This window comes from Trachurus trachurus (genome assembly GCF_905171665.1).
Source record: "Trachurus trachurus genome assembly, chromosome: 7".
Classification (NCBI taxonomy): domain Eukaryota; kingdom Metazoa; phylum Chordata; class Actinopteri; order Carangiformes; family Carangidae; genus Trachurus; species Trachurus trachurus.
The window spans coordinates 21910817-21937165 of NC_139901.1; the positions used below are offsets into that span (position 1 = coordinate 21910817).

Sequence of the window (26349 nt, forward strand, 5' to 3'; positions counted from 1 at the left end):
TTCAAATATGACTGACAAGGTCATCAAGTTTATCTCAAAATCTTTTAACTGAGCTGGCATCACAAATTGTGGTGTAAAGTTGGAAAGGGGTTGGTTAGAAGGCAGGGACAGTCTGAGGAAAGACACTATCAAGTTGCATGTTGGAAAACACAAGCTGCAGTGTTTTTGGAACTTGACCCTTTCCAGGAACTGAAAATCATGTCTTGGCCCTTACTATTTCAGCAATGAGTATTCATTTTTAAACTCTGCCTCTAGCAATTTTCAACTCTCTTACTTCATGGCCTGTTGAAGATAGGCAACTGGCCAGACAAGTCAGACAACATTGCTGCCATCCCACATAATGAGAAGCTTTGCTTTGAAAAATAAACTGAGATAATATGATGATTAAATGATCTAAAAAGTGTTTTGGTGGCTGGTGCTGCAATGTACTCAAATTGTGTGCAAATTATATTATTCAGTACTTTACTTGAGTACTACATATCTTTATTTACAATTTCATATTTGAGGAAATGTATTCATTAGCCTACTCCACTGTGGCTATTTGTTCAACATCTATGTATTTCCTTATGTGTAGGTTTATAACCAACATTATTCTTATGATATCTATTAGGCTAGACCATAGACTGTAAAAAAAAAAAAAAAAAGGGCTAGACTCACAAGTCCCTCTTTCACCCTGATGCCTAGAGAGGAGTTAATTCGACTGCATGTTCATTGTAGAGGATGCAGCCTTAAAAAAAGAAACACCTTATAACTTAATACAACACAAGGGCACCATACAAATCGCATCCTAACAAATGAAGAAGGCCAATCAACAAATCTCAAAAATTTTGCTAGGTGTCTGGCTAACTAGATTAGCTCAATTACTTCCAATGACGATCAACAGAAAGTATTGATTACCTTGAAAAGCCATGTTAACGATCCAACATGACCAAACAGTGGAGTCAGCCATTTCAGAAGGGTAGCTTCATTTTAGCTCCTACTTACGCATAGGTACTTTAACAAAAGTTAGGGGGGGGGGTTAACTTGTACTGTAGTAGGCTACTGATAAAGTCAGTCAGTCATCCAGACCGTGGGTTTCTGTTGTGTTGGCCTCTAGGGGGCGCTAACGGTTTGTCAGCCCCGAAACATCGACCCCTCTGCAGTCGTCAGCTCTTCCGTCTTGTTGTTAGGCAGGTTGTCAGGGGCAGCGCACCAGCCTAGTTAGCTAGCAGCGGATTAAAGGGACTTATTTAATGATGGTACATTTATTTATCAGAGAAAACGACCGGCGGCATACTTGCTTTTTTCTCTCTCCGAGCTGCTCCGTGTCTTTGGGTCAAAGCAGCAAAGACGACATCGTCGATTTTTCTCGAAACAGCCAGTGTTTTGCAGTAGGTGTGTTCACCCCGTAGCTAGCTAGGTTTGCTAACGTTATCAGGCAGACGGACGTCAAGTGATATATTATACACAGGCGTTACACAGCGGATGCATGTCTATGTGTTCCCACGACGTTTGATTTGCAGTAATTTGATTGAAAAAAAATGGAAGCTGCTGAAGAGCATTTTATGAAGGAGGAAGATGATGACGATGATGATGAGGGTGATAAACCTCTGTCCTACAACCACCACCCCCCTTTTCGCCCTAACGTCACCCGACTACATGTCCAGAGAAGTAGTGTCTGCTCTAGGGCTTATTTCGTCGTGGTCATGGTCTTCTTCCATGTTTACATCCTGAATGTCATCGCCCTGCTGCTTTACGTGCACTACAACAACGGGCCCGGGGACCTTGTCAGTGGTAATGCGGCCACCTCAGCATCAGTCAGTGAGGGAGGAAGCCCCCTGCCCCACCCTGCCCATCCTGCCCCAGAAGCTCCAAGAGAGCTGCATGTGGAGGACTACAGTCAGAGTTTCAGTCTCCCTCGCATTGAGGGGATACGGGTAAAGATACTCTACAATGTGCCAATACAGAAAAAATAACCATCTTTGTCACTGCGGATTCATTACTTATTCCCATGTCCACTATTCAATGTAAAACCATGAATCAAATTTAGCTGTCTACCTTTTTATTCCAACCTTTAAATCTGACTGGTGACTGACACTATAGCAGTGTTATCTGCCCGAATCCCCATGCAGTGACTGTTTCTGTTTTACATTTGCAGGTGGGTCATGTTCAGCAGGTGTCCGTTGTGCCAGAAAGAATGCATGAGATGAAGACACTAAGCTTGAAACCTCTGTTATTTGGTAAGTATAGGGTAGTCTAGTTATGAATAAAGGTCATTTCATCAGGGGTTACTGTAGAGTACAAAGTTTAATCACTGTCAAAATCATACAAATATAGACCAGAAATATTTACTTAAAATTCACAGATATGTACATTTTCTTATAAACAAGTTTTAATTATTTTACCCCCACTGCCTTAGAGAAAGTGTTGGTACTTGATCAGTTCCTGTTTTGTATAATATTGCTGCCACAATCACAGGAGTTTTAACGTGATTTGAAAAGACTAGATCAAGCTTTATTTACACTTGGTGTTTTATGGTTAAATTGTGTATGCTATTTCTATGCTTTCCCTAACAGTAGCAGTTTAATGCTTGTTGCACCTATCACATAATCTTAGCTCCTGCATCTGTGATGTTTCCATTTGCGAGCAGCTGCCATCAGGTTTTTGTCTCTTCTCTGCCAGGCGTAAGCCTTGTTGACCACCAGGCGCCCTGCCTGCACTGTTCCTGTCACAAGGAAGGTGCCGCCTCGTGGCTGGTGCCTTGTCATGTTCCTTACACAAGTGGCATCCCTCTCCAGCCACAGCTCGATGTGGGAGCGGATCTGCCCCCCTAACAGAGGCCCATGCTTCAAAACGTCCAGTTTTGCAGCCAATGCGAACTGAGATAGGCTCACTGGTGTATACTTCAGCTGTGTTAGACGCAGTTTTACAACTGGGAAGAAAGCAGATAAACACTTGTTGTTTAGAGTTGAACAGCATACAAAATATATATAATCAAGCAAAAAGGTGGAAGAATATTGATACTCACCAAAGTCACTCCTACAAAAGGTCTCGAGAGTATCTTTTGTAGAAGAAGCCTCTTCCAGCTCACAGTCTCGACAGCTTGCCAGAGGCACTGAAATAGTCAAACCACTTAATGAATGGGTTGTTAAATTAAGTCAGCTCAATTATGTGTGTCCATGTAGTCAATTTCTTACCTCTACGTCCCCCTGTTTGAACACTGCTGTTGGTGATCGAGGAGATACACATGAGATGGTCTGCCGGATACTGGTCACACCGCAGAATTTCTGGCCAGGGGTATCCATAGCAACTCATGATTGGTGCACAGCTGTCCCGTACAGATTCACACAAACTCCTGCAGGGTGATATAAACCTAATAAAGAAGAGATGGAGAGGGAACATGGGCAGCACTGAATAGATGAAAGGATTTGAATCGTTAGTGAAGTGGCAGGGAACAAACAACACTTGATTAGATGCCATTTGGTTGCTTTTTTGCCTTTCTCTCGGCCGAGAAGTGCTAATGTGACTAAAAGGAGATAATAGTGCTCTAATGGCTTGGTTTCAGTGTGAAACAACCTTTCCTCTGAGAGTAGTGCCAATTTGCATAGCTTTCAAAAGGGTGTTAACCCTTTATAACCCTGCTGGTGTGCAACTTTATCATTTGTCATTTTAATAATTTTCCCCATTAATAAAGTTGTCCAGTCTCTATCCACTGTACAGAAAGTTTATCTAGTATACAATATATGTCAACAGAAAATAAGCTATTATGAGTAAATACAATGAGTCAAATGACATGTACATGGGTGATACTTACCTGTCGAGGCAGATGGGTGCAAAGAGAGAGCAGAGAAAGATGCGGGCATCAGGGTGACACTCTCTGGCAAGTAGTGGCAACCAGCTGGCACTCTGTTGCACAGCTTCAGCTGGAGACTCGTGGCCCAGCAGGTTGGGCATCCTCATTGTGTCATAACCAATGTTTTGGCACAAGGCCATGCCAGACGGGATGGGCACACATCGGGAAGAACTTCGGGGCTCCCACAGTCCACCTTCTCCTATAGAAAGCATGGACCTGAAGCCTGCGGTAGCACCAGGGTCCCCCCACAACTCATCATCCTCTCCTGTTGCAGCTCCTGGTCTCGATACACGAGTATTTCCATATTCAGTTTCGGTATTGCCCTCAGTACTTGCCCTGTCCAAGCTCTTGTCCTTCACCCCAGATCTAATCCTACCCTCAGCCCTTGCACGTCCCTCCACCCCTGGCTTTACTCCACCAGCACTGAGACCAAGCACTAATGTGCTGCCTAGCCCAGCAAGCAGAAGGAGAAATAGTAAAGAGGCTGGATGGGAGGACTTTCTGCAGCTAAAATGAAGACAGAGCAATGAAATCATCCTGAGACCGAAGCTGAAAAGGAGAAATCCTGTCGTGTGTCTCTTGAGTGAAAAAGGCCCTGTGTGACAGTGCAGGAGAGGATGGTAGAATAGGTGTATTTATACTGGGCAGTGATGACATTTGCATAGGAAGGGGTAAGGGGAGGTGTAGAGAACAGCAGAGAAGGGGTGGGGCACACATAAAAACGTTATTAGAGATGCGGATCCACTCGCATTTATAAGCAGATTAAAGTGTTTTTGACAGAGCTCAAAATTAGTAATGTGGATGATTTGGCATTTGGATACTTTTGGATTTCTGCCATTTCCATCCCCACAGCTTGAACTGAGGAAGAGACTGGCCCTCATGTGGTGAAACTCCTCCACCCCTTCATCCCACATTTTCTTCCAACCCACACTTAACTACCCTGTCCCGCCCTGACCTCTTTGCTTTTTGCACTTCTTTTCACATCCACTCCTGCTGCTACATGGGAGAAATCAGATTTTTTTAATGAATGTTTACTACTTCGGAGAGACTGAGGATGCCCATAATATTAAGTAGACAAGTACACAACTCACAGTGCGAGGTCATAGCAGAGCTACGGCCATTGACAGGAAGATAATCAGCATGTACAGATTCTCTCAAAGTGACAGAACATGTGAGATCTGCGTGCCAACACACACATGAACTAAAGAGCAAGCTGTTTGCTCAATTATATGTGTGTGTGGACTTGAGCTTAGGACACAAATAAAATTGGTGTTGTCCTGCTGTGTAGCCGTGGCCTGATTCCTGTTCAGACAAGCAGGTCACTTCCTTTCCGGGGGAGAAAGAGAGACATTGGTGGGAGGGAGAAGAGAGAGAGGCTCGGCCCCCCTTCATTCATATCAGTTGTCCAGATTAATGAGGCTAGACTGGACAATAGGGATTAACCAAGTGGGTACAGTGTAAAAGACACGGGTGACAAACAAGGCCTCTACTGTACAGCCAGGCAAACCTGCCGGAAGCCTTTTATTAAGAGGGGTAATGACTCACGGGCATGGATGGATAGTTGGCGAACCGTGGAACACCATGGCTTCACACTTAGGGTATTAAGAGTACGGATAGAAAAGATGAAGTGGTGGAGCAATGTTTCAACCAAAACAAATGGTAAAGGCACAAACCTGAAACACATGGTACTAAAATAGAAAAAATAATGGTTTGGAGTAATATTTATTTCCTAATGAGTAGGTATAAAATAGTTTTGAGTACACTAAATTCTGATACTATTACTATTTTGCTGTAATTGATATCAGCAATTAGTGAGTCTCAGAAGCCTGCACCGCTTCTACCTTCCTCTACCTAATTAAACCTCCTTGTAGGATAAGCTATACCACAAATGACTCACTAGGGAATGGCACGGGAGAATAGCTTGCACTCACTGAATGAATCTATGTTTATTGTCCCCAGAGTTCTGGTGCTTAAATGCCTACTAAAACAACTAAGTAATAGAGGTTGGTTTTTAGCAAGTTATGTCGCTATGATTATTTCAGGACTAAGACATACTGAAAAGTTGCTCAGTTCACGTCTGTGTTCAATAAAAATATTTGACTCTCCAGAGAGTTTTATTGGGACATGTCTTGTTTTTTAAGGACTTAATCATATAATTGTTTGAAGACACTGATCAAAGTGTCCCAGATTTGCCCCTTGACTCTGAGAAGGTTTGTTTGGCAATCTAAAGTAATCAATTAGGTAGTCCCAACAGATCAAGCCAGTACTGTTAACAGACATGTTTTAATCCACTTAAAGGTAAATCACTCACTCAAGGTATAATTACAGGTATAAAAGAGTTCCATTACACTTGGAGTTTGAGTTGTGAGAAGATTTGAGAAACTTGGTCATATATTTATCATATATTTTTTAAACAAATGTGAGTTAAAGTGATGGCACAGATCAGTAACGGTTACTGGTGTCCATCTGACACTCATGCACAACAGGTATTTTTATGAACAAGTCCAGAATTTCAGCCACATTTGTCATGTTTTTGATTAGCCTGACCTAATCTCCAAGCCAATCCCTTTGATAGGACATCTGTCCTTTTAAAATTTACTGATTAAAATATCTAGATGGATACACTTTTCAGTCTCTTCTGGGAAAATGTAGACTTCACAGAGTCCATGTAAATTGCAATGGAAAAACTAATTTTGTGTATCACATGATTAGTTTGGGTATGTGAAATAAATCTTTTTCAAATCAGGATCTTTTAAAGTTGTTGGCATCGTTTAATTATGTATATCCAAGGCAACACTCGTCCTAACATTTGCCATTTTTTTCCTGTTTTTGTCAGAGATCCCTGGCTTCCTGTCAGAGGAGGAGTGTCGTGTGGTGGTGCAGCTGGCTCAGCTCAAGGGTCTGATGGAGAGCCAGGCACCAGCACCCAGCCAGGGACAAGAGGAGTCAAACCAGCCACTACTTTCTCTCAGCACAGAGGAGGTCTTTAGTCTGTTGGACCTGAACCAGGACGGGCTGCTGCAGAAGCAAGAGGTGAAGAGATAGAAACATCTTGTATCCATATGCCATGCAGCTGTAGGAGATTAGGAAAATAGATTTCCAGGAAAATCAATTCTAAGTAATGAATAATTGAACTGATGGAACATTTTATGTTCTTTCACTGATATGGGAAAAACATTTTGGTCTCTCCTCCAGATACTGAGTCACTCACGTTCTCGAGATGGAACATGGTTGAGCCCAGATAACTTGCGGCAGATACTCAGCGGTCTGGAAGCTCGTCCAACAGGTTTGTGCTGATGTGGTTTGTGTGTGTCAGTACATTTCAGGCCCTTCTGAATGATCCCATTTAGGAGGGAGCATGGGTTAAGTTCCCATGTGTTCTCATGAAATAAATGTGTGAGACACTTGAAACTAAATGCATCATGAAATGGAATACATTCATGAATTTAGCTTTTAACCATAATTTTAATGTAACTGTTGAAGGAAAATCTCTGAACCCTGATTAAACTGAGGCACATATCTGAAAATGTCTAAAAAAAAGTAGGGGGAAAAAGTTTAGTTTTTGGTCCAAAAGTATACACTGATGTGACTACTAATATTAAACAGCTCTTTAAAGTTTGTCCTAATCTGATATCTGCATGAAACACAACTTTAAAATACTTAGTTTCAGAGTTCCTTACAATTACTTAACAATAATCAATAGTTCAAGATGAGCATCTCCAATTTAAATGTACAAAAAAGAAATCTACTGAACTCATCTCTTGCTGTCATTTGTGTGAGTGTTTCTGCAGTGGTTGTGTACTCATAAGTGTACAGTAAGTGGCTGACCGGTAGCTGCGATTGCGTGCAAGTTTCAGAGTGGCAAGGCCGGAAGAGGGGTGACACCGTTTTGACCTGATGCTATTGTGCCAGGCGTTGTACACATCCCAGTCCGGATGTGCCTCATCCTATCTCATTAAAAACTGATTATTCTCCAACCCCTTTTCTTAATTTTCCCCCGGATCCCCTGTATTCCCCCCTCCAACCCCCACTTCCACACTCTTTCGTTAACCCACCCCCTCCCCGATCACCTCTTCCCTGGCACCCCAGAGCTATTGTTGCGGCTGGGGCGCGGTCTCCCAGGGGAAGTGGTGGGGGCCAGACATTCATTCAGCTGAGAGTAACAGCATACGGTTGGACAAAGAGGGAAGGAATGGAGGAAAAGAGAGAGGAGAGCTGTCAACCTACCGTTCACTGAATTGTCACTGCAGGAAATAAAGTTTAGATTAAATTGAGTCAGAATCGTGAATTCAATTAATTCACAGGGCTCCATTTGTATCTGCAGTTATACGGTTGCATTTTAACTTTACTTTTGAACCTTAGCTACATGAGGGTGAGAAAACAGTCCAATAAGGAATTTTATGTGTATGTCTATGTGCTTGGAAGGGATGCTGACCTTGGAGGATTTTAGGCGTGTTTATGATGGATCCCAGCGTCCAGGACAACAGCAAAGTGGGAAGCTCCGGGGTCAGTTCAGACAGAGGAGCAAGCAGACATGGCTTTTCCAAGGCCTGGGATCTCACCATGTGCTGCAAACCCTTAGGAACAGGTAACTACACATGCGCACACTTTGACACACACTTAGTAACCTATACATACATTTTTGATAATATACTTCATTACCTTCTTACTTCTTTTATTCAGACTAATCGGCCTGACACGTCTGCCCTCTCAACTCGTTCAACTGAGTGAGCCACTGCAAGTGATTCGCTACGAACACGGAGACTTCAGTGATGCCCACCATGACAGCAGCCCTTCTCAGTCAGAAACGACCTGTGCGCACACACGACTGGCAGGAAACACATCTGTCCTCACAGAGGTCTCTTGCAGGTACAGTATGTATGACATGTGCAGGATTGTTTTGCAGGTTTTCATAGTATCGCCTTGACTGACTATAAATGTTAAATAATATGGTGTGTAGACATATTTTCTTTATTAAGATTATGACTTACTCTTTACTCTTTGTTTTGCAATTAGGTGTAATTGTTGGGAAAACATCTAGTGATTTAATTAATGATCATTATAAGGTGGAAGTTTGCTAGAAGGATTACTTTTTAGTTTTTGTTGTCATTGTCTTTTCAGTCAGTTTAGATACATAAAAAATAACATCTCTGTCTGTGTATTGGGAGAGAATGTTTTTCATTCTCATCTCTTTTTGTCACTTTCTTTCATGTTTTATCACAGGTATCTCACAGTGTCATTCTACCTCAGCTCTGCAGAGGATGGTGGTGAGACCACCTTTCCTGTGGCAGACAATCGTACTTATGAAGAGCAGGTGAGCGTGCTTTCACAGCCCGCAGTCATAAACCTACTTTTTTTTTGTTGCCGTGAAATGATGTCAACTGTGCATGACCTGAATACTGCTGATAAGATGCAGTCAATGCTGAACCATGACAAGGAATCTGACACCTATGTGAACACAATGTGCCAAAACAAATGATTAGACACACGCTGTTTACAGTTTCATGTGTCCTAGGCACTGGTCCAGGATGGAGTTGATTTGACAGACACCCAGGAGACATGTGGCAGAGGGAACCTAAGAATAAAACCTACTGCTGGGACGGCACTCCTCTGGTACAACCATCTCTCTGATGGTAGAGGTAAGAACAGAAGGCATTGGTTATTTCAAGCACACAATCTAATGTGCTCTATTGTTTTATTGTAGGAAGACATTTAAATCAAACCTCATGCCTCTATCATTTAGTCCTGAATCCTGGGAAACACGACATGCAAGTGTCCTCTTTAAACCCCAACCTGAATTCTCACCTTGCAGAGTTGGAAACTTAACACAAGTTCTCTGCTTCATTTTGAACCCAAAATTTGTCACCCATATAAAGTATGTGATCCGTGTGAGAAAAGGACTTGAGGGAAATAAGAATCTGTTTCAGAATTTGAAAAAGAAAGTTTTCCAGTCTTAGCTGATCCAGCCCAATGATGGACTTGGAGCTTGTGGGGGAACAAATTAAATTTACTTTTTCTGCCCTTTTCTTCTCCTTTTCTACAACATCTGTCTTCAATTTCATCTTCTTTCTCTGCTCTTGGTTTTCTTTAACACATCTCTTTTGAAGAGAGTTGTTGTGACTGCCATAACCATTTGGACTGAAATGATTAATCTACCTAATTAGGTTCAGGGAGAGCAGAGCAGCTTTGTACGAGACTGGGTGAGTGGGTGACTCCTGTGACCAGGGATAACCTATTTCCACAATCAAAATCTAGGTTACTGAAGCACTCGATTGAAGCAACAACATACTTTAAATCACCTATTTGACAATATATCAAAATTGTAGAGACCTGCCTGGACAATGAAAATATTAAGGATTAATCTTAACAAAATCTCTTAAGGTTTTTGGTGGCTGGTTGCTGACATTTATATGAATTTGTGTACCTTATTCACCTCTCTCCAGTAGCTACTGCACTCCTTCCTCCCTCTTAAATGCTGTTTTCCTGTATCTTCTGTAGGTTGGATGGGAGAGCTAGATGAGTATTCCCTGCATGGCGACTGCCCAGTCAGGCGTGGGGTGAAGTGGGTGGCCAACAGCTGGGTAAATGTGGATCCAGACTATCAAATGCAGGCCCGCTACCAGAGACTAGTGGCTCAGAGGCATCGAGCTAAGTCGGCCATGGAGGAGCATTACCAGACTCTCTCACACAGTGACCTCCACCAGGATTTATAGCTGGGCTTTTTTAACGGAAATAATTGAAATAGTAGTCTTTGTATCGATGGAAGCCAGTGGAGCTGGACAGACCTTCCCACTATCTCAGATGCTGTAGTTGAGATGGACATTGCACAAAATAACATCCCCAGATACTTTCTCCTTTCAGTAATTGTCTTGCATTACACTATATCTCTCAAGCCACTGCTGCATATTTACCTTGACTTAAAGTCATTCCTATAGGTCTGGTGAATTTTTTACATAGATTTACACAATATAGACGTAAGGTGGGCAGATGCATCAGCTTCCCTAAGATTTGTTTATTTACATAACAATATATGAATTTAACAGAGTGAATGCCGTTCTTTATTAAATTGCGCCTTAAAATTATTTAAGTTATTCAGAATCACAGACACCTATGGATACTGTGATGTGAGTCGGAGAAGATGCAGTCACATATTATGTAAGAGATAAGCCTGCTTACCTGCCTTCCGTTTGAATTCACTAGGCATAGTGTTATTTATTGTTATAGAATTAGGTCTTTTGTTAAAAGCCATATCATAATAATAATATTCATCTCTGAATGTGTGTGAGAGATATTTTCATGTGATCATTTTTTTGTCTGTTCTGCTCTTCAGGTTTTGCTCTCTGAGTTAATGAGCTTTGATCATGAAAATTTATTTAAATTGCTACTGAAAATGCAAACTGGACAAATAGATCACTTATCACACTGGCTGTGGGAGCCCAATCCTTCAGGTGTAATACAAACGTAGGTGTTTGATATTCCAACTTAGGTGTTTCTTATCCTCACAAGTCCAAATTATTTATTTGTCTGAGAGTATTTATTTGAGTGTTATTTATTACCACCATTTGGTGTTTTAAATTAAAGGAAAACATATTTATTACCGCTTGATGTTGCACTGAATTTGTCACTGTGTTTGTTCTATGTTATGAAATATATAAAACAATGTTTTACAAGTAATGGTGTCAGCGAGATCATTCATGCAAATCTCTTGCTATCGACCATGTCCACTAGATGTCACCCAATAACCAATACAGCATCATAATCCGCTGTTGAACTTAAGCTAGTTCGCCTCAGGAATTGTGATAATTGTGTTGAAGTTCAACTGTCGCACTAAAATCCTCCTGTCAGTGCTGTTTCCACCAGAGTTAGCCCACCAACATTAAAAAACGAAAGAATATAACTGAAACACTGAGGCGGTGGCACCTGCACATTCTGAATGTACGCTCAGAATCAGCAGCATGCACCTCTAACCTCACAATCACTTGTTTCTGTGAAGGACCCACACTTACACACTTGAAACCACATGCTGCCTCTTGTGAGTAAAGTGGCAGTGACAACGACTGTATAGTGAACCATTTAAAAAAAGAAAAGAATAATCAACAGAATGTACACAAAGTAAATAATCAGACATGAACGCCACCTGTCATCTTGCTACTATACTGTGTACTAGCATTTTCCTGTTAATCAGTTTAAATTAAATACAGTTGTTTGATACATTTAGTGGAGTAGAAATTAATTAAATAAAATGAGTTGATTTGATGAGGGCATTTACTATGCTTTCAGGATAATTATATGCTTTCCATAATTCCTAACTACATTCCAGAGAGCAAAGTTGGAAACCCAACTTGGAAAAGTAAAACCTTTAAAGACCCTGGTTTATTCCGTACAATATAGGTGTAAAATATTTGATTACTCTGTCAAAAATCTGTTAGGACTTTGCACCAGTGAAGTAAAACAAAAACCATGACAGCTTCTCCATCTGGCATCTACCTTGTAGCCTGAGTTTGTGGACAGATTATGTAATTCTGTAATCTAATTCATACCTCATTGGTTTTAAAGTTGTGGTTTATTAAATTGCACTTTGTGAGTGTACGTGCGTCAAGAAAGAGAGAATGATGATTCCATCAAAACAGAGGTGTGGGCTGCACCCAGTATGTCAAAGATGAATGAAAAATCACTATTATGTAACTGACAGTAAAAAAAAATACAAAAACACATATGTTGAGTAAATACTGTAATGAAACTGGTACAAGTGAATTTTTGATTTTTGTTTTTTTGTTTGTTTTTTCAACGACCCACTAATCAAAATGAATGCCAATTAATTTTCAGGAAATCAATAGGTAATTGATGAACTCATTTCAACTGGTGGCAATAATGAAACTGCCATGCATGAGTCAATAGGGCACAAAAGCATTTTTATGTTGCTCTGGGGATCTCCATCAGCTTAATCCTGCACTGCCTGATAGAGCATTAGTCCTAGTCCCCAAGCAGGGAGCCCTCGTCCTCGAAATATAGACCAAATAAACGGAGCGTAACGCCATCATCAGACGCCGCTTTGGGCTTTCTTTTTTTCTTTCTTTCTTTCTTTCTTTCTTTCTTTCTTTTTCTTTTTTTTTTTTTTTTTTAAATCTGCAGTTAGTTGTGTGATATCAGGTCAAGGACATAAGCAAGTGAAATAAACCCATCCTTGTTGCGACTCCTCTAATTTTGACTGAGCTGTGCTGCTGCTGATGCTGTGCGCACTGCACTGGGGCCGGCGTCAGCCAATCACGTCAGCCGGCGGCGGGAGCAGGAGGGCGGGGGGAGCGTCCGTCACGGCGAGCGGACCGTGGAGCAGCGGATCACATTCTTCGTCTGGTCGAACCGCGGCATCACGTACAGGTTCATGGTCTTCTGACTGGGCTGTTTAAACAAAAGAAATATCTTCACGTTAAGGCGCATTATCATTTTCATTTAACTGTTATCCATGAGATTCTTCAGGCTTACCTTCAAGTGCTTCGTCGACTGCTTTTGAATCTCCTCTTGTCAAGGGCTCAACTGACCGCGGCGCTTTTGTGAAAAAAATTCCATCTCTTGGCTGAGCTGAGGGTTTTCCACCGTGTGATAATCACAAAAACTGCGATTTTTTTTATTTCAAGAAGGCGAAATAACAAACTCGGAAAACCAAAACGACAACTGGAGCACGCAGAGCCGACAACTGAGGCGATACGACCCTGTGTCTCGCTCTTCTCTCGAGCCCGCCGGGTGCCTTGTTAAAGCCAGGCATATTTATACAACTTCAGCAGCTCCTGGCTAAAACCATCAGCCAGCTTGCCTTTTTTTTTTCTTTTTTTTTTTGTAAAAAAAAATAAAAATAAAAAATATTTTTGTGCCGCTACCCAACAATATGTCACCTGAGTTGGAAGAGAGCAGCCAAGGTGAGTATGCTGAATGACCTCTACTGCTTGAGTATTTCTATTATTATTATTATTTACAATATGATCCAACCATTAGCTTAAAACACAACCACCATGCTGCTGAATTAGCTTGCTTTGATATTATGCTTTGAGGGGGGAGACACCAGCTGCACTCAACCTGCCTCAGTCTGGGTCTCTCTTCATCACATCATAAATACGCCTTAGGAGATCTAAACACAAACCACACAAGAACATAGACGTCATTTTCAAGCTTAATATTCATGCTGAACACGTGTCCCTGTGCAGTACAGAAGAGATTTATGCCCCTGATCAGTCAATGTGAAGTTTTTTCCCCCTCAGTTATTATGAGAGCATCATCGTTTAGCTTGCTATGGCTTGTTCTGGCTGCAGAGTAAGATGACTCATGTTCATACCCCAGTCTGTTTCCTACTGACATGTGAGTAATGACTGTTGTATTCTTGACATAGACCCCATTCATGTCTAAGAACAATAGATTTTGTTCTTATTGTCTTTAACCTTTGGAGTAATCTCTCTGGGTAAACATGAAATTATCACATAGTTTGTAGCCATCCTATAATGATCTCTAACCACAGGTATCCTCTCTCATTAAGTTGCACCGTGGATGCTGACATCCTTTACCTTCCCCACTCTTCTCCCCTCCTCTGTTCACACGCCCCCTCAAACTGCTCTGATCTGGATTCAGCTGCTTTGCTTTGCATCCAGCGCTGAGCGGCCAGCACTGATATCATGGAATGGCAATAACGAAGTGACACATGGCGTTTATTTGTGCTTGTGCAGCTGCCTGCGTGAGTTCATTCACCGGTGTCTGCGTGACACAGAAGCAACAGAAAAGGAGCGTTCAGTGACAGAGGAGCTTGAGATATATACCTTGACCCCGGCTCTCGGTGCTGTGTTGTACCGCAGCACACTAATCACTGTCCATGAGACAGGGACGGAGCTGAATGTCAGAGAAAGGCTCAGTGAAGGCAGTGCAACAGCAACATGAATGTAGTCCAAATAATAATTATAAAAGGCAATTAACACACGAAACTACAGTGAGACGTATTTCAGCCCTGTTATGGCTCAGTGGAAGTCGGTAATAACTGGCTAAGGTTGTACTGATGCTATAATTGTAATGAATGGAGCACAGTCAGCCTCCCTCTTCCATTCATTGCAAGTCTGGCCCAGGAGGCTCTGCTCATCAGTCCCCAGCGCTGACGTGTGACTTAAAGTTGTGAATGTGAATATTTTAGATATGACTGTTAGACTATAGTCTGCTGTCTTTTCTGATTAGAGTGAAGATATTTTAGGTTATCGATTCCCTCTCTTATCTGCCTCCATTTGTCCTCCCGCTTGTCTCCTCAGTTCCTCTTGTAATCTGTTCCTCTTCCTCATCTCATCTGACCCTTGTTCATCTTTTTCTGTCCAGGTGAAATCAGTCTCCCCCAGCTGGAAGCAGGGACCCTGTCGGAGGAGGAGGGTGGAGGGTCAGCTCGCCCCCTGGTGCCTGTGCCTGGAGCGGGCCCGGGATGTGGTGAGGGTGGAGGAGCTGGCCCACTGCAAACCCAGGACGGGGCTGCAGCCGGGACCGGAAATGGGGCCGTGGCGTTACCAGTGGTGGAGAGAGAGACCTGGACCAGACAGATGGACTTCATCATGTCCTGCGTGGGTTTTGCCGTTGGCTTGGGCAATGTGTGGCGTTTCCCGTATCTCTGTTACAAGAATGGAGGAGGTGAGCCTTGAGGAGCACTGTCTGATTAATGTTACTGTAAACATATGAAATGTTTTTCTCTAGAATTTCCTAGGCCTGTTTCAGAAACACTGGTCTGAAACCTGATAGTTTCAAAGAACGACAAATGAGTAAAACATGTAACTGTGCACTGCAAGCAAAGTTCACAGAGTCGTTCTCATGATAAATAGTGAGGTTGTCTTGCGTTATGTTTTTTTTTCTCTCTTTCTCTTCATGTACACAAACTTACACTTTTCACATATTGCACCACCACTGTGCAGTGGTCCTTAGATTACTCCCGTTGTTATTTGTGATGGATGTTGTTTGAAATGAAGCCAAGGAGAATGTCTCTCAACTTAATGATTCAGTTTCCACCACACTGGGAGATGTAGTCGTGGCTGTGCAGCTTAAAGAAACGGATCATGATTCAAAAAGTTTTATAGCTGGTATTAGAACAATTTGACAAAAATGCTTTCTATATTCTGGTATTTGTTTATACACAATTTCTAAGAGTTTAGATTAACTCACACATATTCCCGGTTGGGCAATAAAAGGCAGCATGGCATAAGCATAATGCTGTAACACATGACAGGTATAGACAAAGCAGGGGACTGCGTGTCCATGAGCACGTAGCTGAAAAGCTATGTGCACCCACGTGGTTTCATTTTATTTGTTAACAGACGGACTTAGTACCAGTTGCCCGACAGCAGTCCCACTGCGCCCTCACTGGTATATGGCTTTATTTGACTTGCCTTTGTCTTTTCATGTATCCTCTCCTATTACATCTATGCCAGCTTGTCCAGTAGTAACCTGCCCTGAATGCAGCTTTCAGCCTTGGTCTGTCTTATCTCTGCCCTTCCCAGTTTTCTATTTTTTTATGAGGTGTTTGGTGGAAGTGAAACTGAATGGGTGACTGTGTGTGTATGCGGGTGTTACTTCGTTCAGCCCTCCCTCTCCCCTCATGTGTGCGTGTGTCTTGTGACCCATGGCTCTGATACCCACCTTGTGGTATCATATAACAATGGCCTGCCTCACTCAGTCCACCCCCTGTGCTCCTGCCCAGCACTCATGTAGCATAAAAAGGTGCTCTCTCTCCCACTCTGCCCCTGATAAGGAGGCATATGGATATGTCGCACAATAACAGTCCTGTGACTGTACCCGTCATCTCCTCCTCCTCAGCGTCAGCAGAGCCACATCCGCTACAATACTTTGTTTTACGTCCTTGACCAGCCCAGGGTACACCTTGTAACACAACAACTGTATCAGATAAGGGCTGGAGCTCCGAGTTGGACCTTTTTTTGTTTTTGAATCAAGGACATGCTCCACTGGAGACAGTAAATAGATAAATGTATTATGAATGTGAGGAATTATTGCTCTTGTTTATTTATTTATTTATTTGTAACTCGGCTATACGGCATGATGTGTCTGGTCCGGTTATGATTAGAAAGGATTTACTTAAGCCTATTAAGGATGCAGTTCCTCAATGGTTCAGCCAACGTGTTGGGGTATGTTAGTGCAAGCATTTTCTACAGTCATTCCATTCACGCCTCCTATTGCATCTCTCTCCCTTTCACTCTCTCTCTCTCTCTCTCTCTCTCTCTCTCTCAGTGTCTCCCTTGATCTCCCACCCCTTTCTCTCTTCCACTCTTGCTCACGAATGCTTCCTTATATGGCTACAGCCCTCAGCTCTCAGAGAATGACATAAAGAATGATGGACTGAATGAGGCACAAATTGTCAATCAATAGCACAGTTGCAGAGACGGCGAGGCATATACCTTGGTGTGTCATTTCTGTATTTGTTGTACCTCCGCTAACACAGCGTTGTCCCAGTTTCTCCGCGTCCCTCTCCTCTCATCTATCCATCTTTCCCTCCTTTCTTCTTAGCCTCTCTCTGCTCTGCGTCATTGCTGGTCATGTGACTCCCTCCCATCTGCGCACTGTGGTGGCATCACCCAGTTATATTGTTATTCAAACCAAATCAGTGCAATTTGATTTTGTGAATTGAAAGTCTCATGCCGCCTTTTTTCATGTGATTTTCTACTGTCTATTCCTGATCACAACAAGCCTCTGCTACAGTGGGGGAATCCAAAAGGAGATTATTTATAGAAAACACTGGCACTCTCTGTCTCTTTTAATTTCCCAACATTTAAAAACACTGGAGTCCAAAACTCTGAGACCATATAAACGGGAAGGTGGTCTGAGAATTCGGAGCCTGTTGTGTACATAAAAGTCAAGATAATTGACAAAATGGTGAATGTTTTGCACTTTCAACTTATTTACTTTGCTTGCTTTGCACCAGTGCAGTCCAGTCACACTGTTAAACCGAACACCTGAATAATGTGATCCAATTAACAGTGATCAATTACCAAAACAGAAAATATTTGCATATTTACATTCATATTATCAAATTGAAATAACTTTACTTCACTCGGTATTGGACTGTACCAGGATACCAGGACTTGTATGTAATTGCAACAACCTTTGTTCATCACGTCTAAAAGAAACAAGGAAAAGAAGAGAACAAAAACACTGTTAACATATAATTTCCATATATACACATGAAAAAAAACACACATTCGTTTGTTATAAAGCACAATGAAGTCTCACAACATCTATGCAAAATTTTACTGTAATATTTGATGTTGTGTGATATTATTTTTCCTGTCCATTATATCGTTGCGAAACAGCTGCTGTTTGAAGAGAATGAAGCCAAATATGTGATATAATCAACTGTGAAATGTATTGATTTGATACCATTAGCTATTAGCCATTATTATGCTATTAAAAGGACCATAACATTTAGTTTACTATGAAACAAGCACCCCTTGCTAAAGCTTTCATTCGCAACAGAGGTAATCATTGTTTGTGTGTTCTCCTGGGTGCATGGGTATTTCCCACAGTTAGACAAAGCATCTGGCTGCCTGCTACTTCAGGTACCATGTGATGAATGTGTGTATTGTGTGTTCCAGGGGTTTTCCTGATTCCCTACTTGCTGATTGTGTTCATCGGGGGCATCCCGGTCTTTTTCCTGGAGATTGCCCTGGGACAGTTCATGAAGCAAGGAGGGGTCTCTGCTTGGAACATCGCACCCCTCTTCAAAGGTACTTATCTCTGTTTATGTTAATGTACCTCACACACATGGAGTACATTTATATCTCTCTGAATAAGGTTTTTCGTAACTCTTCTTCACCACATATTTACAAATTACATTCCTGTCCTTATCTCATCTCTCCCTCTCTGCCAGGTCTGGGCTTGGCCTCGATGGTGATTGTGTTCTTCTGTAACACCTACTACATTATGATTCTGGTGTGGGGCCTCTACTTTCTCTTCCACTCCTTCACCAACCCGCTGCCCTGGGCCACCTGTGGACATCCCTGGAACACCCCCAACTGTACACAGGACTTCCGCCGTGCCTGCCACAACCGCAGCGCTGCCCAGTCGGCCACCCCCTCCAACCTCCTGTCCTCTACGTCCCCACTGAACCTGTCCTCAGCCCAGCTCTTCTTCAACGGCAGCTGCACAGAGGTTGAGGGCATGCGCTCCCCGGTCATCGAGTTCTGGGAGTATGTCTTCATTTGGCTGTGACTTTTCGTGGAGGATTAGAGCAGCAATTCCACTTTCTTGGAAAATAATATTTAATATGATACATATTTTTTTGTGCTAATTGTACTTGCAAACTGTAGTTCAACTTGCATTCCCCCTCACTAATTTACTCTTCAGATATGCCATTAGTATCTTTTCTAATGGACACATCTCTCTGTTGTCTCTCCCAGGCGTAAAGTGCTCCGTCTGTCTGGTGGGCTGCACGAGCCTGGTGGCATCAGCTATGAGATGGTGCTATGTCTCATAGCCACTTGGATCATTGTTTACTTCTGTATGTGGAAAGGTGTTAAATCTACTGGCAAGGTAAAGTTTTTTCTGGCTGTTCATGATTCTTAATGTCACATGTTAGTGTTTTGGGGTTAATGAGTGCAGATGACTATGGTTTCATATTTACATTTAGCATAAATTGCTTCTTGTCAATATTAGGGTTCATGGAGTACAGACTATTATTTGCATGGCTTCATGTGAAAGGTTTAAAAAAAAAATGCAGCATTTTGCCCCTTGACCCCAAAGGAGCTTTGGTATAGTGAAAGGATCAGCGTCTAGACTGAAACACATATGGATAAAAAAAAATATGAGCACACGTGTATTCCTTAAATGTCTTCTGATATGCATAGGTACTTTTTTTCCTCACGTGTATTTATATACATGTGCAGCTGAAGTTTCCAGTCAGGCTTTAATCTTCCACTGATCCCCATTATGTTATATTTCACGTACGCAATGTTCTGAGTAATTTCCACATAGTAGTTTAAAAAAGATGTCCACGTCTTATTATTTTAGATGTTTCTGCATTGATACACTGGCATAATGAATGCATCCTTGTTTCGTAGCATATGGAGCTGCCTGTGTTTGCATACTTGTGTCTCCAGAGTAGCTACAGCTCATAGAGCAAGGGGAAAAAATAATGAAGGAGATTGAGCCAGTCAGCCAGCTGTAAGCCGATTAGTAACTTTCCACCATAGATGTTTTAGAGCTGGAAAGGGGCTTTTCTGCCCATGTTCACCCTAGATCAAGGCAAATATGTGCTTTCTCACTACTTTGCTTTTACCATACTGATTTAGCTGGGACTTGATGCTTCTATTAGGTAGCATGGGGCAGCTTTCTGAGCATAACTTGTCAAAAGACTACCTTTTGAAAAGGTCTGCCAAAAACCCCTGCTATTGCAGGAGGTTTACAAATTGTCTGGCTTTCCATTTACAGGCCTACCTTTTCTTCAAAGTAACATGACAGGGCCCATTACACATCTACTACAGGAAGGACCTAATGGGCTTCTACTTAAGACTTGAGTATTTGCAAAGCAGGTAATTTATTAATCAAAGTGCTAAAAACATACTTAGGTGCAGTTGCATTGAAACGTTTGACCATAGCTGATAGACCATGTTGATAAGCACTAAACTTTTCCAGCTAGCCTGTTAAATTCATCATGTAACCACATCTTTTTTTATGTACTTACTTCATGTAATGTGAGGGGTTTAAAAGTTTACTTTGGAGTTTTCTACTTTCACTTAATGCAAGTTAATGCATAGCACTCAACTTCACCTCCCTACCCCCAAATATAACCTACAAATTAGTCATACAGTGTCTACAAATGTACTTCACAGACCTCCTTTTACATCTCTCTGTAGGTTGTCTACTTCACAGCTCTGTTCCCCTACCTGGTTCTGATCGTTCTTCTGGCCCATGGAGTCACTTTACCTGGAGCTTTAGATGGGATTGTTTACTACCTGAAACCAGACTGGTCTAAACTTGGTGAAGCACAGGTACAACTTGAACTTTTGGATACAAAAGAAATAAGTTAAACGATTTAAAAAGATCACTCACGTTTCCCTTTGTGATAGGTGTGGATCGATGCGGGCACTCAAATTTTCTTCTCCTATGCCATTGGACTGGGTGCCCTGACTGCTCTGGGCAGCTACAACCGCTTCCATAACAACTGTTACCAGTGAGTTTACACACACACACAACATAAAATCAGACACCAGTGTCAGTGAACGAAGGCCAACATCAGTACTACCAAAGTACTACCAAACAAACCAGAAGAAAAGCATTTACACACACTGACGGAAGAAGGCAACCACAGTCTATATACATGAATACACTATACAATGGTGCCAGGACTGAATGTGACTGAAGGCCCAAAGGCTTCCTCTTACACTACTCACATTTCATGCGTAAAGTCATTTTCTTCCTGACAAAAATAGAACTGAATTGGTTTCCAGGAGGTCTCCTACAGCCCAATAATCTCTTATTTATTTGATTTTGTTATACAGTGTAACTGGTACTGTAGTAGGTCAATCAGGTCCGTAATGAAGAAGGCAGTGCGCTGCAGACCTGAATTCCATTGTCTGTTTTTAGTCACAGCTGGCCTCACTATTTCTGTTGTGTGGGCAGATTGATGATCCTAAATGTGTTTCCCCTAAAGAGACAGGGAAATGTAAACATATTAAAACTCTTGTGAGGTAGTTAGTTCCATAGCAGCAGAAGGAATAATTGAAAAAAAACAAATCTTATCACTTGCAGCTTGAATATTTGGAATGCCTCTTATAGGAGGAGTCTCATGAATATCCTGCCATTTGACATTTTCTCTGCCTTGACCTTAATTGGAAGTTGAAAGATGAGTTTAGATTCTCAGGCATGTTAGCTCGGCTCTGTTTCTCACACACACTTAAAGTAGCCCAGGGATATCTGGGGAGATGTGTATATAAACCGCTCTCAGATGCCAATGTATAGTACATCAGGGACTCAGAACCCAGTTTTAGGGTCTTGTTTGCCTGCTTTTTATCCATGCTAGTATGTAGCTTTAGGGATTACAGTGTCAGCAGGACTTTGGTCCAAAGTGAAATATCTTGAACCATAGGATGGATGGTCTTAAAATTTGATAAAGGAGCAGTTTCCATGTGAGTAAAGTAGAAACCTTTGGTCATGTGTCAGCATTAGCCAATGGTTAACTTGGTTTTGCATGCCACACTTTACAAAGTTGCACGCCCAAATATTTGGTCCAAGTTGGTAAAATATCGGCACAATTATATCAAATTGTTGTGTTTCTGCTAAATATTGTATAGTAATGTTTGCATTCAGCATTCACCTGAGGCTGAAGTGCACACTAATGAAAGCTGAGGCATGTCATGAAGATTATAGGGTAGATAAACCCGTTTTGATTTGTGTTCAATAACAACCCCACCCCAATAATACATATTACAGTGCTAGAAGTTATGTTTGGCATGTGTTACGCAAGTGGTAAAGTTTTCTTCATCCAGCAACTGTGTCTGCTGATATGTAATGAGACAATACAGCCTCACAGCGCCACTTAAGTGTTATGTAATAACTGTGGTCTTGATGTGGACTACTTTCTTAATACACACACCCAGTCTCACTGGTGTTTATTATCCACATCCATAAGCATTCCTCTGAGCACTGCCCCAGATTGACAGAGTTTATTGGCAGTAGATAGGGTAAAGGTTACTGCTGAACAAAGTTGCAACAGTTTTATAATAACCATCATGCAACTGTTGCATTTACAGAAGGGATTCGTGGCCAGTGTTGCAGACTACTGTAAATGTTATCAGAATAAAGGTCACTCTTCACTGTGCAAACCAGATCACAGTGATGTTGGTTGACTTCAATCCTAAATGAGAATTAGATCTCCAACATAAATTATGGATAAATGCATGCATTATTATGATGTTAGCTATACAGTACCATGTACTGTATATGTAGCAATTAGCCAGCATGGGTTCCCCTTTCACTCTTTACCCTCTTAGACCTTGAAACAGACTTCCCATTGGTTTACTTCCTGTCCTCTTGCCAACTTCAAAGACAAGAGCAGCTTTCAGAGAAATTGCTATTGATCCCCTGTTAACCATCGCAGCCCATCTCTTCTGTTGCGAGTGTCTGTCCTGACTCTGAGTATCTAATGTGAGCCTCATGTTACAGCATATTATAATGCATTTTTTCCTCACAACGTCATTCTAATTGTTCTCTTTCCCCCTTTCTTTCTATTCCTCTTTCTTCTCTATCTCTGTGCAGGGATGCATTCGTGCTGGCCATCATTAACAGTGGAACCAGTTTCTTTGCAGGCTTTGTAGTGTTTTCTGTGCTGGGCTTCATGGCTGCAGAGCAAGGCGTGGACATCAGTAAGGTGGCTGAGAGTGGTAAGAATCCAGATTCCCCATGACATTGGTACCTAAAGGCCAGTGTTAGAGACAGTTAGAGCCATACTGTATGCTCGTGATACTTTATGCTTCCCACTCTGTTTCTTAATGTGCAGGTCCAGGCCTTGCCTTTATAGCCTACCCCAAGGCTGTGACTCTGATGCCTCTGGCGCCGCTTTGGGCAGCACTTTTCTTCTTCATGTTGCTCATACTGGGCTTAGACAGCCAGGTAATACTTAGCTATACACTGTGTGTTCACTTTAGATTAACCAAGGGGAACTGTATGCTCATGTGATGTATTCCCTGATTCTATATTTTTTCTGTTTTTTTTTATTTTTATTCAGTAGCACTTAATGGAGAGTAGTTTTCTGTCTCTAGTTCTCTCTCACCTCCTCTGACAAAAATTGTAGACACATCACATCCAGTTTTAGCATTGCATTTCTTAGCAGCCTGTTTGTTGTGTGTCTGTTTGAGCCAGTGCCTACATCCATTGTTTTACAGCCCAGGGATTTGTCAATGAGCTTCTGTCTGATTCACACAGAGAGCGTCTGTCTGCTCTCCAATCCATTCATTTACTCTCACTTTCCATTCTCTGCCTCATTTCTTCTCCATCCATCTCTCTATTTTTCCTGCCACAGCCACATTGCTCATGCATGTGCTGCCGTTTCTAGTAAATTATGTAAAAATAGCTCCTCAGCTGAACTCATTCTGGAGGTTGATACATATTTCTGCAAAGTTACATATAAATATTCTCGTTTTGGGAGACTGAAGAGGGGAGGCCGAGCTGACACGCTCACCTGCGAAATGTCAGTAACATGTCAGGTGCATCTGCAGTTCAGTGCATCTGTTGATTGGTTGACGGGTAGCTTAGAGGGGAGTCATGGGGTTGTGTGAGCTACACGGAAAATCTGTGCATAATTGTTTAGATATTTTGTTTGTTTGTTTTTGTTTTTTTTTTGTTTTTTTACAAGTATAGTGTGTTATGAATGTATAGTATGTTACATTGCAAATATCTTTGCGTAACATCTATGTATGTCCACACACTCAGGCACTAAAACAGCCACTCTCCTTCTGTCCCTTTGTTTGTTGGCCTGCCACTCACTTTTGCCTTCTCTCTCCCTCTCTGCTCTGTCTCCACTCTCTTTTTCAGTTTGTAGGGGTAGAGGGTTTGATAACGGGAATCATGGACATGCTACCCCCTACATCTACCTTTGGCTCCCTGCGCCGAGAGGTGGTAGCGGCCATCTGCTGTGTAATCTGCTTCCTCATCGACATGTCCATGGTCACTGAGGTACAGCTGAGTTTCAGACCTCAAATGGTTAAATTCTGCAGAATTAGGGTGGGATACACAGTCATTTTTTAGACAGGCAGTGAGATTATAACCCAACAAACGTCTGGGCCGAATACCATGTCATTCAGAAACTAGTTGAAATGCCATAGTTTTTGTTTTTGCTTTCAAATTATTTTAATGTTCTTTGCTTGTGTAAAGCTTAAATGGGATCAGAAAACCAAACCAGTGCCATTACTGGAATGGAATGAAAGCTCAAACAGACAAGACTGGAAATAGGTCACACATGAAGTATTAACAGGATATAGTCATAATGCTGACTGGTTTCTGTGCTTCTGCCAGGGAGGGATGTATGTCTTCCAGCTGTTTGACTACTACTCTGCCAGTGGCATCACTCTGCTGTGGCAGGCCTTCTGGGAGTGTGTGGTGATCGCATGGGTCTATGGTGAGGCAACACTGCATAATTACAACACAAACAAGACAACCCCCGCACAATTCATTCATTCATTCATTCATAATCTCAATGTTTTTGTGTGTCATCCCCACCAGGCGCAGACCGATTCATGGACGACGTGGCACGCATGATTGGCTATCAGCCCCTACCCTACATGAAGTGGTGCTGGTCCTACATCACACCTTTAGTCTGTGTGGTACGTGTTCTACATGTGCGCGTGTGTGCTTGCTTTTCTCTAAGTTTGACCTGCCAGGTGAAATCAGCTGACATTTTTGTGTGCATATAGGGAGTGTTCCTGTTCCACGTGGTGAACTATAAGCCCCTGACCTACAACACAGTGTACACATACCCCGTGTGGGGTGAAGCGCTTGGCTGGGCCTTGGCTCTGTCGTCAATGCTCTGTATCCCCGTCACTGTTCTCTACAAACTACTGCGCTGCAAAGGATCTTTGCGGGAGGTCAGTATGCCCGAGAGCAAACATGCATGTTTGCACATATTCTCTTGTGCTTGTGTGTCTGTTTGTAATTGTTGATGAATCAGTAGGAATGTGTTTCCTTGGATACTGCATTCCCTTATTTGGTCTGCTGATTTCATAATTACTCATTATAGAGTTCTGAGGCATCAATCCAATAAACAGTCCATCATGTCCTTGTTTTATTTTTTTATGTAGCGGTGGCAACACCTGACTACCCCAGTTTGGGGCAGACATCATCTGGAGTACCTGGCCCCAGAGAGCGAGGCCAAACTGCTGCCCCCTGCAGGAACTAAGAATACGCTTCTCTTTGAGAGTGTCATCTGATAAGCTGAGCCCCACAGAACACAGACCCAAGGTCGCCCTTGACATCAGCACACACATGCACAAACATACAAATTTCTCAAAATACATGCAAACCACATTGGCCTGGTAAGAGCAAAGTGCAGATTAGTTACGCACCCCACAGTTTAAACCAACGGAAAAGCCCTGGACAAATGGACCAAAGATTAGATGGGAGAAGAACTGAAACACATCCACATCTATATCATCCCAGGCTGATATTCCCCTCTGCTCTGCTTTCTGACTCTACCTCGCTGACTCTCCCCTCTCTTTCCGCTCCCTGCCTCTGTGCTGTTCTGTCCCGTCTTGTTCTGTAAGTGTGTTGTTTCCTGTGTAGTTGCAATATCTTCCCTCTCCGCGCCTCTCTGTCAGGGTTACAACAGCCTCATCAGTCCCAACATGCCACGCTGTTTTGTTGTGAGTGAGCAAAAACTCAAAATATTCTGGTTAAAAATTCAAAATGAAAGACCTCATATCTGCTGCTGATGTGTCATTGTCTGAATGTGTGTGTGTGTGTGTGTGTGTGTGTGTGTGTGTGTGTGTGTGTGTGTGTGTGTGTGTGTG

The 26349-nt window shown here is 42.2% G+C and overlaps 3 protein-coding genes across 3 annotated transcripts; 2 read left to right on the plus strand and 1 right to left on the minus strand.

Moving 5' to 3' along the window:
* The first annotated feature begins 1182 nt into the window (after window positions 1-1182).
* Window positions 1183-11405, plus strand: LOC310988590 (transmembrane prolyl 4-hydroxylase-like). The gene is made up of 9 exons (XM_083975246.1): window positions 1183-1916; window positions 2138-2219; window positions 6669-6865; window positions 7028-7118; window positions 8258-8420; window positions 8516-8701; window positions 9056-9146; window positions 9348-9471; window positions 10331-11405. Exons 1-9 carry the CDS (start codon window positions 1521-1523, stop codon window positions 10543-10545), a joined length of 1545 nt encoding a protein of 514 aa, XP_083831372.1. The 5' UTR covers window positions 1183-1520; the 3' UTR covers window positions 10546-11405.
* LOC310988873 (secreted frizzled-related protein 5) lies at window positions 2592-3972 on the minus strand (the record flags this gene model as incomplete). The annotated part of the gene is made up of 4 exons (XM_083975677.1): window positions 2592-2911; window positions 3008-3094; window positions 3177-3352; window positions 3794-3972. 4 exons carry the CDS (start codon window positions 3970-3972, stop codon window positions 2592-2594), a joined length of 762 nt encoding a protein of 253 aa, XP_083831803.1.
* A 2289-nt stretch (window positions 11406-13694) lies between the features above and the next one.
* LOC310988512 (sodium- and chloride-dependent creatine transporter 1) lies at window positions 13695-26251 on the plus strand. Its single transcript, XM_083975149.1, has 14 exons — window positions 13695-13746; window positions 15176-15478; window positions 18445-18576; window positions 18720-19038; window positions 19249-19381; window positions 20704-20838; window positions 20917-21020; window positions 23105-23229; window positions 23346-23458; window positions 24380-24520; window positions 24860-24962; window positions 25067-25167; window positions 25258-25428; window positions 25642-26251. Exons 1-14 carry the CDS (start codon window positions 13716-13718, stop codon window positions 25768-25770), a joined length of 2040 nt encoding a protein of 679 aa, XP_083831275.1. The 5' UTR covers window positions 13695-13715; the 3' UTR covers window positions 25771-26251.
* The last annotated feature ends 98 nt before the right edge of the window (window positions 26252-26349 follow it).